Raw genomic sequence first — 21,056 nt, forward strand, 5'->3', positions numbered from 1 at the left:
TTATACAAAAATAGAATCTGATGATATCACGTCCCAAATGACATGACATATATGGCTGTCTATCATAGGCAAACTCTATAACTCAGCAAGGGGAAGATGAGTCTAACAGGATATGGACATTGCTTTGTGAGTAAAATACAAAACCCCGGTAAGACATTTCAATAAAATAATTTGATTCAACAAATAATTTTTGAGCCCTTATCATATATCATACACCAAGTGCCAATTTGTTTGGCATGAATAAAGGAGCTCTTCAGTCAAAGTATTCATTGGCAGAGTAAAGAAATAAATAAAAATACAGGAATCAACGCATCCCTTCAATGAATAATCAAACATCCAATATCATATTCCTTTAGAGCCATCCGGACTGGGTTCAAATCTTAATTCTGTCACTTACTAGCTATTTGACCTCAAGCAAATCTCTTAGCCTCTCTGTACCTCATTTTCTTCATCTGAACAGAAAATAACAGTAATATTTTAGATGATGGTAAGATCAGTGTAAGGAGTAAAGAGTTGGTAAGCACAAACACAGCAGTCTCTGGCTCTCAGAGCAAGCCACTGAGAACTGACTGCCGTCACTGCTACTGTCATTGTGTGTAAAACAAGGACAGTAATGCCTACTGCCTCACAGGCTGCTGGAGGGCTGAAGCCAAGGGAATGACACTGCATGGGAAGCATGAACGATGCCTAGAACACAATATGCCCTCAAAAACTGGGAGCAATTATCACGGTTCCCTCTCTGTTTTAAAGCATCCCTTAATCAGTGATGAATGTATCAGTAGTTCCCTCAAAAAAAATTATCTTAAAAATAATCCAGTGAGGTATTTTCTTGAATGTAATGACTATTAGGTCGCTTCCAATTAGCAGTAAGTTTCAGTAGCATAAGAGCCAATTTTGTGATTATACAATGAAAATACTGGCTCAATTTTTAGATCACAAATACCTTAATGAGAAGTTAAAACCAAATAAAAACCTAGACTGCTGCAGGAAAAGGGTTTTACAATTAGTTTGACTTCAAATTTCAACCACAGGAATATGTGGTATATACTCTCCTAATTCAGTATTTGTTATAAGATATAATTTTTCTTTGCTGCGTTAGAATTCTGCATCATATCTAAATCCTTAAGTTGAACATGATACATCAGGGAAGTAATCTATCTTCTAAAATCTATTATCAATTGGTATATTATTTTCTCCTTATAGGTGTTACAAAAAATTTTTAGTTAACTAAAGCTTCCAGTTTATCAAATTCTGCCAAAGTCACCTAAACTGTATAATGACATTTCAATTACCAAGCATGTCTGTTCATCTCCATGGCCTAAACGTCCTCCAGGACCATGACCACAGGTATAAACCTGCCCTTTCTGAGACAGAAACACCGAGTGAAATTTACAAAGCACCACCTATAGGAAAATAAGAGAATATTATTCAACTTCTTTAAATAAAATATCCTTTATCTTATAAAAATGAAATAACAGAATATTATGACTTATTTAATCTAGATAATGGGTACATTAGGATTCATTATACTATTCCATTTCATATATTTTCAAAGTCTTCTGTAATAAAAATTTTAAATATATGGTGGTCTACCTTAAAACTATATCTAAAAATCCTCACATTGGGGAAAAAAAATTTAGAAGGAATTAAGCATGTGTTACCCAGAGAAGAGACTAAACAACGGAAAATGTAAATCTTAAGCGTTCAAAAACTAATAGCCAGATATTTTCCAATTTCATAAAATACCAAACAAGAACAAAGTAAGTGAGAAATATAATGATTACCACTGTTATCAAAGAAAAATAACAGAAATGCCTTAAGAGTATTTTTTCAAAACATCGCCTACAAACAGGGAGTGAGGGGTAAACAGTATGTCCTTTTTATATCTCTGATTTTGTCTATCTTTAATATCATTGTATGGCTTTAAATAATTTTATACTTATCTTCAAGCTTTTCTCTCTTCCCCGCTTCCTTTCTTATCTGCTTCTTTCCCAGAACCCTCCTTGCTCTCTAACAAAAACACTTCCATTCTCACACATTCTTACCAGAAAGGGTATGGAAACAGCTGAACTGCATCAGCAGAATGCAGTAACAGGAAACCCAAAGCAGTTATAAACATGCTTGTATTTACATACCTCACCTGCAGGCCACACTCTGCTATTTTTCAATGCATCTAATATTCAGTGTACTTATTTTAATACTATTTAAAAACTCCTTTTTTTCCCCCTTATCTGCAATTGTATTTCTTATGCCATCCATAAATATTTCTAACTTGGGCTATTAAAAAGTCCTAGAATTATTTTCCAGAAAGTCACGATCCTTTGAAAATTAGAAAATTACAAGCTGAATTATAAGCCAAATTGTAAGCTCTATTTGCACGTAACCTTAAACGACCTGTCGAGTTCTGTAAATACATGTGCCTATCATAGGGCAAAAAGTCATTATCTTATTTAGCTGTACCACAAATATCTGAAGTTTAAAAATAAAACTCAAAATTGTATTCAAATTTGTAATAGTTAAAATTTATAAGGGAAAAATTATTTCATGAAGCCAGGAACAATACATTTTGTTCAATTCCATATTCAATACCAGAATGCCATTTTAAATTTCTGACTTCTATTAAACAACCAATACCAGAGTTTAAGACCTCCAACTTTAAAACCTCCGAATATTTTAAGGAGGTAACGGAACATGGCTTTTCATCTTAATTTTCAGGAATGTATTATGCTAATAATTATAATTTCTGTCCCATGGCAGTTAATTCATTTGGTACTATACTACAGAACCAGCCCTTTTTCAGTGACTAGTGGGGCTCCCTATATAACAGGTACTTTCATGTACTAAGTTGGAAAAGGCAAACAGATGCCTTTCTAAGTGCCCCAACTCTGATCAGTCATTAGTGGCTGCTGATGGATGGATCCTGAGGACTTATTCAAGTTCTGTTTAAAACTGAGAGAAGGGGAAGAAGAGCGAGGGAGAGAAGGTGGAAGGGAGAGAGCTCACAGGAGAGCAACAGTATGCTGTGCCCTTTTAGCCATGTCAACCAAAGACGCTGAACTAGGTGAGGAAAAGCAGCGAGCCCTGCTCTAACAGCATCCCTCACATTCATTAGAGACTCTTGTCCATCCCAAGTCCTTTCTGTATCCTATGTGCCCTCCAGATCTATGCAGATGGCCAACCAGAATCCTAGCTTTCATGACACCACTCTAATCTCTTCTTCTCTATCTCTCTGCGTTCCCATGTAGGCTCCTGTTCCTGGCCTCTTAAACTTTAATATTCTCTAGAGTTTAACTCTTCATTTCATTTTTTTAAATCGGTAGTTGTGATACATTAAGTAATGACTTGGTGTGAAAAACAGTGTTCTACAGAGCCCTAAATATGATGGCGACATGATTTATCATTCAAATAGTTGGGGGAATTAAGGGAGAATGATATTAACAATTACATCAGGAAAAAAAATACACAGAAATGAACTCAATAGACATGTTTTGAGGTATAATTCTCAGGATTCAGAAACTGAGATTTACGTCTGCAAAAATTACACAATGTTTAGGAGTGGCAAAAATAGCACTTTAGACAGTTAAATTTAAAAACTTTGAAAGAATATCCAAAGTACAACTAACATGAAGCTCAACAGAAACGCTGAGGCTAGAGATAAAATTACACACACACAGCCCCCATTACAGTGGAAGATGAGTATGTCAACAGTACCAAAGTCTATGGAAGTGGAAGGTATCATCCAGAATAATGACTAAGACCAAATACCAAATATTTAAAATTATCATTGAAAATTTTACAATTTACATTTAAGAACTCAGGTTCACTTAGCTGAAACTAATTAACACTGAGTTTCAACAACAAATTCACTTGAGAAACTATCTGAAGAACTCTAATGGAAAAAAAAGCTAGAAAATCAACAGAAGCTCTGTCCTTTTAAAATTAAATTAGTATCTGTACATTGCCTTCTAATTTCTAACACTCCTTACACAAATATCTTATGGTTTTACAATATTTTTATAGTCTAAATATGATTAAGACTAGCAAAATCTAAAACAGAATTAATAAATTTCTGTTGATAAATTTCTTCATTCAAATACATTATCGCAGGTTCAACAAAGTTAACATAAGCCAAATGAAAAGATGAGGTATCAAATACAAAAGTTCTTTTTAATCTCTGAAAGTACTCAGAATACACTTTAATATATACCTGCTTGATATAAACCCCACTCCTGGAGAACAGATCCACCAATTCCGGGTGATATTTGCTATTCTGGCTTCCGTGACCCAGGGTGAAATTTGTATTATCTCCCCAAGTGTAGACATCTGTAGGATCTAAAATGAAGATCAGTTTTTATACTCTTTTACATTTTAAAGCAAGTATCAGTATAGTTCAATTATAGATATACTCTAGTAATCAGTTTATACCTCAACATGACTCTTTACAAAAAATAACTTAAAGACCATATTTAGAAAGATACTACTGATAATCTCTTTTAAATTATGAATCTATTAGAAATTATGAATTTATTAACTTATTATATAACACTAGGAAAAGAAACCAGAAAATCCGTATCAGCACAGGCCTGTCTCAATGTAAGCAATATAACACTTGACTCTTGCTTCTTTAGCAGCTGAAGTTTACCTGCCAAATGAGTAAAATGTCACCTGCGATATCCACTTAGTTTCCATGAAAATAATATGTATACTTACTTAAATGTAAAGTATTATTAAAACATATATATAGTTTGTTATTGATAGATGCAAAATCACACTAGGGATTAGGACAATATCCTTTAAACTGGGATAAAACTTAATCACAGCTAATTATGATATAAACCTTCATTTTTATTTTGGAAGGCTTAGTTCTTGAATGGAATTATAACTGTAACTGTACTGAATGGAATTATAACTGTAACTTGCAGTATAACATTCAAGGTAGAAATAAAAATGAAGAACGTGTCCTTTCTTAGCTTGCTCACTAGTTAAATGCAAATTACAATGCCTTCATTTAAATATCTTCTCCTTTTCCACCATTTCCATTTCCAAAGCTCATAGGGCAAAAAAATTGGAAAGATAAGTGCAATCAGAACATGTGGGTAGACAAATCACTTCCTTTTCCCCTCAACCTCAAAGACTGGTGTTATTACTTTCCTGATGCACACTGACGACCTTACAGTAGTTACAATTCTAACTACCTTCCCTTTTTAATCTGTGTTTTTACCCCTATAGACATAAATGTACACTGAAACTGAAAAATGTAAAATGAATCAGAGTGTTCTAACAGAAAACCAAAATTATCAACCAACATATACCAAAATAAAAGTCCTTTGCAGATATCCACATACAAATTTTCTCAGGTATTAAACACAACTATCAAATTTCATTAAAATGTTCTAAGCTGTACCTTAATGGAATACATTCATGGGATTTTCTTACCAGTATTTTTGAATACCACGTGAGTTGGTCTATCCTTCATTACAAGATCCAAAGCTGACAAGCCTTCTTTATCTTGAATATACAGACTAACGCCATGCTAAAAAAGAAAAAAATTTATGTGTGTGTATATTTATAGAGAGAGATATGTATGCATATATTTTAACCATTTACCGGTAATCAGTAATTTACTCCTATTTATCAGAAAGTCAGATGATCAAACCCATAAACACATTAAAAAATAAACACTGAACAACAATTACCGCCTATGCTTATACATACTTTTTTCTCATACAGAAGAAAACTAAGAGAAATCGAATATCCAATTCTTGGTAGAATAAGGAAGAACCAGAAAACATGAAGAAATAAAATAAATGGCATTTAAAATCAAAATGACTAGATATGAAAGTTTTCCATAGTAAGGCAGGTCTTGTTGCCTCGAAGGCCCTAGCTCTGGGTCTATGTCTGTGTACGTACGTACACACACGTGCACACACACACATACATACACATACACATACATACATACCCTTTTTTTTGGATTTAAAAAGCCAAAATCCACATTCAGGTAAGGGCTGTAAAGATTTCTATGCAATGGTGAACAATACTTACATTAGTATTTATGGTATATAAATAAAATATGATCACCAATGCTCCATCTCTTTTTGCCCTGAATTCTACAATATTTCTTATTGACATTAAGACAATTACATTCTTTTATTTCTATTCATGTGATATGCATTTTTATATTTTTCTACTTAAAATTTTATAGCATGGTCTCATCATTTGTAGCTAAATTGTATCTTATAAAAAATCTGAGAATGCATGTGTGTGTGTTTTAAAGATGAATTTAAAGTAATCTGTAGTTTTATATCTCCACAATTCAAATTCAAACATGAAATAAAACATTTTCTGTCCCACTTATTTAAGTCAGCTAGCACACCCTATGCCTTCACCATACTGTCTTTTAAAATATGATGGGAGGAGGAGGGGACAGAAAGAAATGTTTAATTCATATTATTGTTATTTTATTACAGTTTTTAAAAAATACACGATGTACTGCTTTTCAAGAACAACTTCTAGGGCATTCAACAATTATTCAGACTTCTATTTTAACTGGTGTGAGTCATCACTGCCTATTCACATACACAGTTTACCTGGGTAGTTACAGGCTGAGATGAACCATGAAGTTTTTAAACTCTACCTGTAACCTGTTTGGGGTTACTGTTTTGGGTTACTCCTCTTAACTCATAACAATAGATTTTAATAAACTAAAATCAGTTCTAACTTCATTGTGTTTCAGATGGTTATAATACTAGATTTCACAAGAACTGTCAATGAACAAAAAACACTCAAGTCAGTGGGCTAACAAATAAAACAAAATTCAGGAGTAAAGATCTTAACACATTATGTTGCTTACTACTTTCAAGTTAGATACAATAAATCCATGTGAACTCTGAGCTTGGACTTTGTAAGAGAAAGAAGGGTAGGCTCCTGGGCAGAATGTCCCACGTTATGAATGTGACAGACAGGTTCCCAGGAAGTTAGATTCCTGGAGAGTTTATTTTACCAGTTATATAAATTTGTCCTAAACTTTATATATGCCAACTGGACCCTTGTAAGACTATATACGAAGTATCCCCAACTGCATAAAGGACTAGTGACATTTTTTTGCCTTTAGAGCTCCCTAGATATTGGTGGTCTCTGACACTTTCTAATATGCTCATCTTAAACTCTAAAGGTAATAGGACCAGTGTGTAGTCTATCTGATTTATTAAAGATCAACTCTTTATATGTCCCCAAAATAGTAGGTATATTCATTAGCTGATTAAATAGCATCTAAGTATAACAAAAAAGAAACAAACAAAAAGAGATTCTGTCTTGTTCGTTACAATGTCCCTAACACTTAGATCACTGCCATCACACATTAGACACTCAAAAAAAAAAAAAGTATATCATTTAGTCCACACAATCTTATGATTCAGTCAGTGCTTCCATTTACAAATGGGGAAAATTAAAGCAAGTTCTCCCAGATTAGTAATGTAAGAAAACCACCAATATTAAAGAACAATGGTACAGCGATAACAGATACAGCAGGACCCACAAACATAAACATGCATCATGTCATGGAATCAAGGAGGTAATGAAAGGCTGCATAAGATGTGCTGTTTCTATTCCAGCTTTTGGTAGACAAAAAGTTTCTGCTGCGGTTTTTCATCTTTGGCAATCGGGAACTGATAGAACGGGTGTCAATTTATTGTATAATTTATTTTGACACTTAATTGTAAAACTTCATAGCTATAAAGTTTCTATAAAATGTGTTTAAACACATTTAAAATGTGTTTTTCTATATGGGCTCTTCCTGCCAATCTAACACCTTAAGTGCCACAGTTGTCGGCAGAAGTAGAACTGACGTAACACCCCTATCACTGCAGCCCTTCTGCAATTCCCTCCCTTTAAGGAGTGTTAAAAGACCACAGGAAAGAAGTTTGTGCTAAACAAATGCAGGCGGTTAACAGCAACACAACACGGGAATATTAGATGGATGAAAGAGGTTTTTTGTGGGGATATTGTCATTCCTGTGGTGGATTGGTGGGAATGCATCTACCACATTAGATGTCTATCACTGATCAGAAGGACTCTGATAATAAGACAGTCAAACCAAGAGCAAGGTGGCCCAGGGCATAACTTCCTGTCTTCTCCTAGCCAAGCTGGTGAGGATGACTGGGGATTTCTAAAGGGAAATGAAACCCAAAGCAAAGGAAGGTCCAAAATTCAGACCAGACCCTATTTCAAACTAAAGCTCCAAATCGTAACACCTGAATGGCAACCCCTAGGACAGCAGAAAATCCAAGGACACTTTCAAGCTTGAAAGGACTGGCAGTCATCCAGTTTTTCCAGCAGAAACTGCTGGGAAATGGTAAAAGCAGAGCTGATAGATGCTTTAATGCTTACTAACCTATCTTTCCCAATAAGGGAATTAAACTGATACCCAAAGGTTTCAGATATAGGAGGAATTAACAGTACTATTAATAAACTTAAGAAAAATTTTTTCATCACTCAAACTCCCTGGGAGAAAAAAAAAATGAGGAAGGTACTTAAATTATTCTCTTAATAGATGGAACTGAAGTTCAAGATTTAGTAACTTGTCCAAGATAAATCAGTAAGTAGTAACCTAAACAGTTTAGCTTCAAAGAAGGATATTTTGTTATTAATATATACTGAGAATTATTTTGATCAGTAAATGTTACTACCCAAAGACCGCTATGTAAATAATTTTTCTGATGACAAAAACAGACACCAAAGATAAAGACACTGAAGATAAGCTCCCTAATGCCCTAATGTGATCACAAGTTCCTTGAGGACAGGAACTGCTTTGTTCTTCTCTGGGTCCTCCACAAACATGACAAAATGCCTAAACAAAAGAAAATTGTTCAGTTTAAAACTTGTGACTTCTGATAGTTTTTAATTTGCATTCATTAGTGAAATGACATCAGGGTATATTTCAAAACACTTCATACTATTTGGTTAAACAGTACAACAAACCTAGATACAATCTATTTGATGGGAAATTTAAAATAAATTAAGCTGATCCTAACTATTAATTTTTCTAAGAAATATAAAAACTTTATCCTAGCCAAAGAAAAACACACTCCTCAAAACACAGTGCCTAAGTGACCTCAATAACCTTTTAAACTAGGTAATAATACAGTTATATAAATGACAAAAGGTCTGAGGTTTACTTTAAGAATATGGGATGGAGAGAAGTCAGTGGAGACATACCTAACACAAAATTGGCCAATAATTCATTATATATTGTAAACTTTGGTATATGTTTAAAATTTTACATCATAAAAAGTTTAAATTAAAAGGATATGTGAGGACTGAATTCTAAAGATGAGTTACAATAGTAAAGACATCAAACAATCAATAAGAACAAACTGAAATCTCTTTTGGAAAGTTAAGTGGAGTATATGAAAAAGATTAAGAGAAACATATGCCAGACCAAACAGTTTTAAATAGACAAATGACACTTACCTTCAATAGAGACCAAACACAATCAATATGTCCATAAAAAATGCTTCTGTGCAAAGCTGTCCATCCTGACTCCTTGTCTTTGACCAAAGGATCCACTCCTTTCTCAATGAGCCAATCTAACACTCCTTTCTTTCCACAGGAGGAAACAAGGTGGAGGGCATTTCTGCCAAAGGCATCCTTGATGGTTGCAGCATTGTAACAGTGACTGGAGAGAAAGGCCTTAATCTGGTTTTCACTCCCCTTGGTTACCACAGAAAGGACGTCTAAAGCATGCTTCAGGGATCGACACTTTGATGTGCAGTCAGGGATGGAAGAATTCATCCTAATTGTTGTTATACAGCTTACTTCTTCAGAAGAGTCAGATAATTTTTAAAAAATGAAAAAGCCAGGACATGAAGGTGCTATTCAGAAAGTTTTATAGAGAATAAATGGCCTGTTCAGGATTATAATTTAAATCCTCGAGCCAACAGTATAAAACTATATAGATGTGTACAATTATTTGGCACTTAAATCAAAAAATTATAAATAGCTCTATAAAGTTTTTTTTTATCAAATACAAGTCCTTTATTTAAAAAAAAAACTTTCAACAGTTTATAAATTATTCCTGGAGTCAAGCACCAAGGGGGAGTGAGGAGGGGAACTCCCCCTCCACACTGTCTGATCCTTCTAAATATCCATAATTGCAAGGGTGACCTATAAGAGAAGAAAAGAGAAAGAGAAAGTGAAAAACACAAAATCTATTTCATACTCTCCTCAAATATTTTATAATACAATTACCTCCATATTTAAGTGCCCCTAATTCCTATTTCAAAAACAAAAAAGTGGGTCTATCAACTTTTCACTGATAGAAGAAACTTCCACACATTGAGTCACTCTGGCTTATACATGATTTGGCCTGAACTTTATGCTAACTGAAACAGTCTGTCTTATGGCCTATCAAACATATCTTTCACATCTGCTTTAACCATAAAAGAATGTGACTCATTATCCAGTTACACAAAAGGTTAAGTCGCGATCCACTGCAGAAGCCCACTGACAGTGCGTCCTGAGGGAAATTCAGGATGGGAAAAACGAAGAATTCTATGCTTTAGATCTGCAAGCTCCTAAAGAATCTGGTTAAGAGACCAGATTCTTGCACCTTCCCATACATAGTAAAACACTATAACCATTAATTTGAGATATCTGTTCTCTGTGATTAGCAGTCATCTTTTGCCAAGATATATGCTTGACTACTTGCATTTCCTAGCCAAAAAAAATTCATTTTTATACTGGCTTCTCCCCTACCTCTTCAGAGTAGTCCCCTCAGAGCTACTGAGAGGCTGTTTCCTAGATTACAGTCTTGTTTGGCTGGAATAAAACCCTCTTCTATGCTTATTATAGTTTACGCTATTTGCATCAACATCACTTTCACATGTGTAGTATTCTGTATCTACATCAGTCATCCTCACCTCCTTTTTTCCAGTCTCATGTTTAAGGTTAACCTGCGTCTAGACTCTGGAGTCCACCTCTTTTCTTCCAGAACCTTCATTTCTTCTCTCCTGTATTTTTACACTCTATTAGTTATGCCCTCACAAACTATAAACATACCTAATCCACCATCTTTATAGGAATCCCACCCAAAATCTTTACCCCTTAAAACTCCATGATCATCATCACCACCACTTACTTCCACCTCCACCACAACAAACAACACTCCTGTCATTTAGTTTTTACTATACTAAGTGCCAGACCCTGTGCTAACATTGTTCTACTCTGCCTGGAAGGTCCTCACCATAGGAAATGATAATTAAACAAGTATCAAAACAAGTGGAGAGCTATCTAGAGAAAGATAACTATAAATACTTACTTTATACCTTACACTAATATAAATTCCAGATGGCTCAAAGACAAACATAAGAAATGACTATAAAAGCACTACATGAAAACCAAGGAGACTCTTTTTCCACAATCTTAAAGTACAAAGGGCCTTTCTAAACATGATCTGAAATCCAAGTTACAAAACACCAATAAATTCCATCAGTCTAAAACGTATACGAAAAGATTTTAAAGACAAAAAAGAAGAAAAATCAATTCAAAAGAATAATTCAAAAAAATTCAAAAGAAATACCAATTAAAACTATAATGAAACACCTTTTTTAATCTTACAGAATGACAAAGATCAAAAAGGTGATATTAACTATGTATTGACAAGGTTGTGGAGAAATAGAAACTATTCCATTGTTGGTAAGTGTAAATCAGTATAGCCTTTATGGACAGCAATTTAGTAATATTTACCAAAATGTAAAATGCACATTCCTTCTTACTCAAGCTACTTTACTACCAGGAATTTATCTTGTAAAAATATATCCATGTGTCAAATGGTGTAAGTACAAGAACACCCATTTGCATCACTGCATGGAAAAAACCTAAATAGTTGAAAGACAATTATGGTGTGTCCATGCAACCGAATAGTTTTCACGTAATGAAAAGAATAAAGCAGCTATATATTTTCTAACATGAAATAATCTGCAAGATATAGTGTAAAATGTCTTTCAAAACAAGATATATTTGTAATGCCACTTATGAGAAAAATGTACATGTATGTTCATGTTTATGCTTAATTATGCAAGAAAGATGTTTAGAAGAACACACAATAAAATGGTTAATAGTGGCTGCTGTAGGAAGGGCACCAATGGTTGGAGGCAGACTTACTTTTTACTACAAACCTCTTTTAAAAATTCTACCATGGGCATGTATACCTATTTAAAAGTAAACATCTTAAAAATATAAATAAATGCTAACATACTGATTAGAGAGGCCACAGGAAGTATAGAAAACTCAACCATCATACATGAGCCCCTAGGTTTTCTCCAATATGCTAACCTGTCTACTTTTCCCATTCAGATCTGGAGAAACGAATATTATTTGTCAACTACTTGATAAACTACTAATTTTCAGCTTCCTCACTTCCTGTTGAAAACCACTAATATATTAGAAATTTTGTACCTAGAGTGGACTACTTTACACTAAGCATTTCTCCATCATCTTTTTATTTATTGTCACCTAATTATTGACCCACTCCTTCAAGGATTTTTGTCCTAAAGATTTTAAATGAGTAGTCAATCCACCCATAATACCTAGGTTTTAAAGCTTTTATAGTAGAAATTCTATGTAAATTCTCTTCTCCAATGTATCAAACTATCACAAATACTTAAACTCCTCAAAATATTTTTTCATTTAAATTTATTTTAAAAATACAGTCAGCCATCCATATCTGCAGGTTCCACATCCACAAATTTAATCAACCTCGAATTAGAAATAGTAAAAAATTCCAGAGAGTTCCAAAAAGAAAAATTTGCATTTGACTCAGTTGGCCAACTATTTACATAACATTTACAACTAAGTTGACCCCTGAACGACAAGCCAGCTTTCCCTATACTAGGTTCCACTCACTCACGGATCTGCATTTGCAGCTTCAACCAAAGGCAAACCTTATAGTACTGCAGTACACATTTACTGACAAAAATCCGAGTGTAAGTGGACCCATGCACTTCAAACCCATGCTGTTCAAGGTTCAATCATATTTACATAGCACTGACGTTGTATTAGTATTGTTAAGTAATCTAGAGATAATCTGAAGTATACTGGAGGCTGTATATAGGTTATATGCAAATACTAATACATTTTACATAAGAGACTTGAGCATCTGTGGATTCTGGTATCTTCTAGGGTCCTGGGATCAATGCCTGACTGACACCAGAAGATAACTGTATTTATTTGAATAACAGAGGAAAAGCAGTTGTAAGACGACTATTTAGAAGATAATGAGTTTAGGTAACTGTATAGAAACAATTTCTGTGCACCAAACATTAACATTTCAAATCTGCAGTTTCCACTCCCATTTCAAATCGTACTATATCAGAAGTCCTAAATCTAACTAGTCCTTAACTATTCTGATTTCCCTATCTGGAAATGATAGCATAGAACTAGATGACTCCTAATCCTTTCTAGCTCCAGTTCTGTTTCTACTAGACTATATGTTTTATAATTTGATATAATTCTTAAAAAAAAAAACACCTCCAACTTAATGTGCTGATTTGAACCAAAAACAAGCAAGGTATTTGGTAGTTAGCTGACATAAAGAAAAAAGTACCAAAGCCTCAAGTAAATTAAAATGTTAAACTGGAAAACATGATATATGACAAAATAGTCACATGGAGTTAATTTTATTCCTTTGAGGCTCTAAAATTTTGCCATCTTCATGTTTTCAATGTCTTCTTAATACCTAAAAGGAACTGCTTATGTGAATCACTCAAAGTCTACATGAAAGAATTAGGTACAACAAAAGAGGATTCCCTAATTTGTTACTATACATAATTTAAACACTTAAAAGGGGGAAAAAAGAACACTAAATACAAGTGATACTATACTATAATATATACAGAGAGAAGCACATACAGAGTACTATGAACATAAATATGGAAGTGACTAAGAGCTAGCATTTCTTAGAATCCTATATATTTGTATTCAAATATAGCAATGCCAGCAGTCACCAATTATATAACTCTAAAAGTTATATAATCTCTCCAAACCCTCATTTCTTCATGAAGAAAATGAAGACAATGTCACCAGCCTCATAGGGTTACTGTAGTCATAAAAGAAACTGCTTAACATGGTATCTAGCATTAAATATACATTTAACAAATAGTAGCTTTTATTAATATCATTTCTTCAGTTAAAAAAAGATTAACAAATTTTCATCTCAAAGTTCATGTTTGGGCTTCAATACCTTTGCTAAGTGGTTTCCACGTATTCCCTGGTGAAACAGTACACGCTAAGATTACCAATGACTTCCAAATTGCCAAATACTTCTGGATAGCGTTATTTGACTTCCCTGCTTATGAGTTATTAATACCGCATTCCCCTGAGGAATCTAGAAAAGAGTACTGAAAGCATAAAGAAGCACTGGAGCTTTTAAGCATGGGATCTCCATCCTCAAACTTCTTCCAAAAGCAGTTTCTCTTCCCCTGACCTTCAACTGTTGGGATTCTCTCAGTGTTTCACCTTCAGTCTTTTTTTCTTCTCTAATTCATAGTCTCTCTGGATAATTTCAATCTCCTCTTGTTAACTTTAACCTACATGGTCACAATCCCCAAATCTGTCTTCTGTTCTCATATCTCTCCTAAATTCCTGGCCCATATTTCTAATGCTTAGTGTTCATCTTATTTATGCTTTCAACAAATGCTTACTGAAGGCAAAGAAAACAATGTAAATATTTATTAAGTATGTGATGTTTTACATCACAGAGAGGTTAAGTAAGCCCCCCAAATCACAGCACCAGTAAAAGAGGAGTTAGAATTCAAACACAGATCTATTTAACAGTAAAGTCCAAGCTATTTCTACAACAATATCCTGCCTCCTCAGTGCATCCACAGTAGGTCAAATGATACTCAGGATACAAAAACAAATAGTGTTAGGCAGTTAGGCATAAATGAGCACTGGGCAGGGGGAGAGGAAGGGGAAAGGAACGACACAGAAAATAACAGTACGCCTGCGTTCAGGATAAGGGACTCCAGAAATTTTTACTTTCTCTAAGTGAGGGCCAGCAAAAGAAGCCAGTTAAAATCAAAACGCTGCAGCTGTGTATAAGAGAAGGCTCTGGTGTAACCCGAAACAATGCTCACTATAATGTAATTAACATTACAGTTTGAGCCCCCTCCCGTAGGTTTCTACATGTGCTTCACGGGTAAAAACCTGCCCCAAAGGGGATGGGCGTGCCAGAGCAGGAGGAACCTGAGCTGTCAGTCAGTTTGATCACTCAAAGAACCTGAGCCGTTAATCAATCAATCAATCACGAAAAACACCCTTAAGGCAAGACATAAGACAGAGAAACAAAGGAGTGGCGCCAATTTTCGTCTCTTAAATTGGCCTGCTCCCAATTCTCAGGAGTGTACTATCTTCCACTACCTTTTTACTTTACTAATAAAAATCTTGCTTATATCACGCTTTCTGTCTATCATTAAAAATTCTTTTTTGGGGGGTGACTAAGAACTGAGGTAATTCTTATTTCCCTTTTCCCAGTAACAATATTTTTGCTACCAGGGACTTAAATATTTAAGATAATATAATAAAGTACAAATCCATGGATAATCCTTGAGTGAAAATACAGCTCCCTTAATAAATTTTGTTCAATCAATACAGCTGCTATCTATTACACAGTCTCTACCATCAATGGGTCACAGTTCAATAGAGGAGAATGATTTTTATTTAAGTACTAAAAATATATCATGGTTATAAACCTATGGTAAAGATACAAGTGACTCTTAGGGATGGAAGCTGACAAGAGGGACATAGGGAAGATTTCCCAAAGGAGATGTATAAATGAAGACTTAAGATGAGTACAGGTTTATCTGATAAATTCAGGGTAGGGGGCATTTGAGGCAGAAGGAACAGTAAATATAAAAGCACTAAAATCATCTTGGTCCATTCTGAAAATTCCAAGTAATTCAGAAGACAGAAATGCATAAGGCCTAATATATACACAGGGAAGAACCAGATTATAGACAGCCTTATGTGCCTTTCTTTAGGGATAAAGAAAGTGAGCAATTCAGAAACATATTTAGGACCTTGAATTGACAAGATGTGATGATAACTCCTTGGTTTCTGGCTTGATTACAGACAGGGCAGCCAGGAAGAAAAGTAAAGGGTAAATCTTTGGAAATCAGAAAAACAAAACAAATTTAAACAAAGGAACAAACAGAAATTAAAGGTGAAAATTTCTGTTATATACATGATGAATATGAAGTGTTGATGAAAGACTGAGTTGGAGAAATGTAGCCAGCTACAGGCCAATTGTTAACCCTGAAGACTGGTCCACCCCAAAGGTGCCAGCCAGTAGAGGCTGAGCCCTCCACAATGGCTCACAATCCTATTCATTCTTGGTTAAGAGTTCAGTTATCTTCCTAAAACACAAATCTGACCATGCTATTCTCTGACACATCGAAGACAAAAATGAACCAGTATCTCTACTTCATGTGTTTACAGCCTTGTGACCTCAAGAAGAGGCTGTTAGTTAGACCTGGCAACCATGCAGCATATAAAGTTCAGACTCTGAATTCAACACTAAGCTAGTAACCCAGGTACACCACTAATTAAATGACCCTAGGCACATCACAATTGCTTCTCTCACTTGTAAAAAGGTAATAACAACTATTTATTTCCTGAATTGATCTGAAAAATAAATGAGACAATTCATTCAAACGTAAGCACCCAAGAAATGTTATGAAGCAAAAAGGAATATACTGATACATAGGTCAGAAAGTGGGATAACTATATTAGAGTCCTTCCTGCTTGGAACGCTTTTTTCCCAAACTTGACAAGGCTGCCAACTCACCCATGGCTCACAAACATTACATCTATCATCTTTTGAACTTTCATATGGACAAGCAGACTGCTTTCCATAAATTAACTAACTCAATCCTCTTTCCAGCCTGTATTGCCCTGTATATACTGTTACCCTCATTTTACAATGAGAAAATTGATGTGAAAGTTTAGTAGCCTACCTAAAATTACACCGATAGAAAACAGTACTCTAGATCCTACCTATTCGACTCTACCCAACCTGCTCTGTCAAAGTGCACTTTGGAAAACTTCAATGAGAAGTAGAACAGTGTAGCAGAAAAAAATTACCCTTATTTGTAGTCATAAGAATTGGTTTCCTACTATCTGAAACCTTGGTCAAGTAGCTAATGTCTCTAATCCTCAATTTCTTCATCTGCAAAATGATGATAACAATATGCTTTATAAGTGCATACCTTGCCTACACATAAGACTTTAAGCTCCTTAGGAAGGAAGGGGAAAGAATGTCACACTTACTCATATTTCTCACAAAATACATGTATTCGGTAAGCAGGTTTATTTTTTTAAGAGCACTCTAAAATTAAAATATCTTCCCTATAAATTTGTGTCTATAGTAAATAAAAATAACTGGTATAAAGCTACAAATTATACTGATTCATAATTGAAGAATTTTTAAAATTTTTAATTCTTTCTGCAAGCCCTGAAAAGACTTCACATAATTTTAAAACATCAAGACTCACTACTTCAGGAAATTAATAATTTAGCTTCATCAATATTATATTTCATTCTAATGTTTTCTCAAATGTTCTCTGGGTCCAAGAGGTAGAGGCTTCAATATTTTACCAGTGCAAAACCCATTTCACAATTGAACAACTTCCCAAATTTTAGGAATTTTGCCTCTACATGTGACAAAGAATTATTGCCCAACTAATGACAGTAAACTAATTTTGACATAATTTATAATAATTAACCAAGTAATATTGAGCACCTTACGTAATATGGTCTTTTGAACTTTACAGTTACAAAACATACTGAGGGTTAAAATATAATAATTTCCTTACATACAATTTAGCATACTAAAACGGTTCAAGTTTTTAAAATACTTTTTAAATAATGGAAGAGCCATTTTTTAAAAATTCCTTGAATCAAACTTCTTTGATTCAAGTTTCTGCAAATATCTGTATTGCAATTCTTTTTAGAAAACAGCTCTTTCTAACTTATGGTAACCAGGGGTTAAAGGGAGTGGAAAGGGATAAATTGGGAATTCGAAATGTGTACCTCTTATAAAGCGATGGAAATGTTAGCTATCTTGATTGTGGTGGTGGTTTCATTGGTGCATACATCTATTAAAATTCATCAAATTGTACATCTGAAATATGTGTAGTTACTGTATAGGAATCATACCACAATAAAGGTGTTAAAATAAAATGAAGTAGGTTCATTGGTTCTTTAAAACAAACAAAAAAAACCAGCTCTTTCTCCCCTTACCTACCCTATGAGTCTCAAACCAATAAAAATCAAGCAATTCAAAACAGAAAAAGCAGTGAAAAGATCGAGCTATGGAAGGGTGTGAATTTGCACATCACGGGCACAGAAACACCACCACTTTTAAAAGTCACGTTCTTCCTGATTTCTGATAAATTTCAATTTTCAAACGCCCTACTTCCCAGGCATGAGAAAAAAAGGGGTGGGAGGGGGCGCTACATCAATCCCTGCTTCCTGAAAAATATCCTACCCGGCTAACACAATCGATTAACTTGATTAAACACACTTGATTAAGCCTGATTAACTACGTTGGAAATCAAGAGTCACAGGCATCCTGGGTTGCTTATTTCGCTTTTGAACTACAGCTGTCTAGAAATTGGCAACATACGATACATGAACAAAAGGCCTCTATATAGTCTCCCCCGTTCCTCCCGAAAAAGAACGGGTCCTTTTGCACACAACAGTCGATTCACACTGAACTTTAGACTTAGTACCCCCAGAGTGGACTAAAACTTACGGGACGCCGCGAAAGGGACAAGAGACATGGGCAACTCGAGGAACGGCTTCAAATACTAGGCTCGAGGGGAACTGACAAGAGACAACTATCAGAAACTAACTAGCAGCGCAACATCGCTGGAGGGCGTGTCGCGCGGGACCGCAAAGTAGCACGTCGACCGCACGGGCCATTCATTAGCCCGGGAGGCTGCCGCCGGGACCCCGGCCACTCGGTCTGCCCCGCGAAGCCCGGCAGCCTCGGCGCCGCTAAACCCCCTCCCCACGGTCCAACCGCGGCCTTCCGCACCCTCCAGAAAGTGAACACTGTCTCGTCACCACCCCCCCGTCACCTTCCCTCCCCCCGCCCCGCTCTGGGGACTCCGCCGCCCGCTCCGCACGGCCGGGCGGAGCCCTCCCTTACCAGTCGCTAGATGAAAATGCGCCGGTGGTCTCCACGGGGTGGGCATACGGCCGCGCAGAGACTCATCCTCAGTGAAAGCAGCAGAAGAAACCGAACGGCGCCAGCGGAAGCCGGTCCCCAGGCCCGGGTCAGCTCCGGAGGCGGCTGCACCTACAGCCGCGACTGTGGGCGCCGGGAAGCCGAGCAGGGAGAGAAGGCCGGCCTGGGCGGGACCCAGGAATAAGACGGGCGCTGATTGGCTGGGGCTCGTGTATGCCTCTGGAGGATTGGCTGTTGTCTGCCCAAAAGCCCTCGCGTGGCAGCACCTGAGCTGTGGCCTTTCCCCAGCGCCCTAAAGGAACTTGACCCCGCCGGCCTTGGGGCGGCCAACGCTACCCGGGGGCGGGGAAAGGTAGCAGCCGGGGACCCTAGGCCAACGCGGGTGGTGGAAATGTCCCTTCCAGGGTCAGCCTTCGCCCAAGAAAAGACGTCGCTCTCCCCGCAGCTAGAGACTTGGGATTCACGATAAACTTGGGTGGAGAGACTGAGTTCTGGAGACCTGGACGGATGCCTTAGGCAGCCGAACCACAGACGTAGGCAGCTTGCACCTAAGAGTTTCCTCCCGTCTCCCTACCGGGGTGGGGCACTGGAAAACCAAAAGCGTCCTCTCGCAGAGACGCAGCCTTGCCCCTCCCTGGCTCGCTTTACACCCGGATTATCTGGCGGTCACTCCCTGGGTAAGAAGGCAGTGACGCCTGCCTTCTTAGATCACTGCTGCGGAACAAGCTGCCGAACCGGGTCACAGCACTCACCAGGTCACGCCACTCGGTGCCTGACGCCAGGCTTCCACGTAACGCTTTCCGCCCTTGCACTCTGCATCCAAGGGCCGTTTTAAAAATGGTGGAGTGAAAAAAATTTGAGAGGAAAGAAAGTAGCCAATAATCGATACTAGCCTAGCGAAAGGGAAACGTCCTGCCCTCCGCCTGATACAGGAGGCGCTCAGTAAATGTTTGTTCAGGGAGGGGTGGTGTGACTCCGAACAAACAAAACAACAGTCAGGAGGTGGCTGTGCAGCTCTGCCACGTGGTCAGTTATACAAGCCTCTCAGTCTCCCTCATCTGTAAAACGACGGAGTTGGACTAGATGTCTTCTTAGGGGGCGGCCCGTTCAGCTTTACTCGTTTTTTTGGAGACTGCCCTGTGGAAGCCCAAGCCACACAGCTGGTTAGTGAAGGGGAAAGGGAGAATAATAACTGGCTCTCCTGTCCTTCCCAGTGTTCTGTCTCTTTGCACCTGGTGCCTGCTTCCTTCTTTGACAGGTAACAAGTATGTAATGTAAAACTTGAGTGGGTTTGAAAATAAGCTATGTATCTCAACTTCTATATTCACAAAGCAGCTAGGAATGGCAAGTGAAGTCAATAATGTAAACAAATGCATTGACCTAAGTTCAAATCTTTTCATCTGTCCCTGGACAAGTTAATTCGTTTTTCTGAAGCCTCAGTTTCCTCATTTGTAAAATAGGAGCAATAAATTTTAGTATTGTGAAAATGTAATCATGTAGATAGAGATAACTACATAAATACACTTAGCAGAGTGCCTGCCACACAGTAACACTTCTTAAATGGTAAATGTTACATGTTATAAATAAAGAAGTATTTCTTTAATTCTGGGGAATTATTCCAAGCAGTCATTCATTCATTTTAACAACAACCAAGCTTACTTCTGCTAAGCAGGAAGGATCCAACAGTGAGCAAAACACTTACAGACCCAGATAATCCCAAACATAAGAATAGTTTGCAACTTTTTCAAGACCTATCAGTAGTACTATGATAAATTTAACGACCCAAAGAAGTGACACGAACTGGAGG

At 36.6% G+C, this 21,056-nt stretch overlaps 1 protein-coding gene across 3 annotated transcripts in view; it reads right to left on the bottom strand.

The window, feature by feature from the left end:
* Window positions 1-19,750, bottom strand: part of IBTK (inhibitor of Bruton tyrosine kinase) — a 79,892-nt gene extending 60,142 nt beyond the window's left edge. For 2 of the 3 annotated variants that reach the window (XM_006214345.4, XM_072965539.1), the window contains exons 1-5: window positions 19,211-19,750; window positions 9,472-10,164; window positions 5,437-5,533; window positions 4,208-4,332; window positions 1,293-1,403 (exon numbers count right to left, since the gene is read on the bottom strand). In XM_006214345.4, coding sequence (XP_006214407.2) covers window positions 1,293-1,403; window positions 4,208-4,332; window positions 5,437-5,533; window positions 9,472-9,792 — 654 coding nt within the window. In that variant the 5' untranslated portion in view covers window positions 9,793-10,164; window positions 19,211-19,750. Of the gene's footprint in view, window positions 1-1,292; window positions 1,404-4,207; window positions 4,333-5,436; window positions 5,534-9,471; window positions 10,165-10,919; window positions 11,010-18,811; window positions 18,895-19,210 lie in introns of those variants that run through there. The other variant, XM_072965540.1, reaches the window with a different exon arrangement.
* Between the last annotated feature and the right edge of the window lie 1,306 nt (window positions 19,751-21,056).

Source organism: Vicugna pacos, chromosome 8, assembly GCF_048564905.1.
Source record: "Vicugna pacos chromosome 8, VicPac4, whole genome shotgun sequence".
Classification (NCBI taxonomy): Eukaryota; Metazoa; Chordata; class Mammalia; order Artiodactyla; family Camelidae; genus Vicugna; species Vicugna pacos.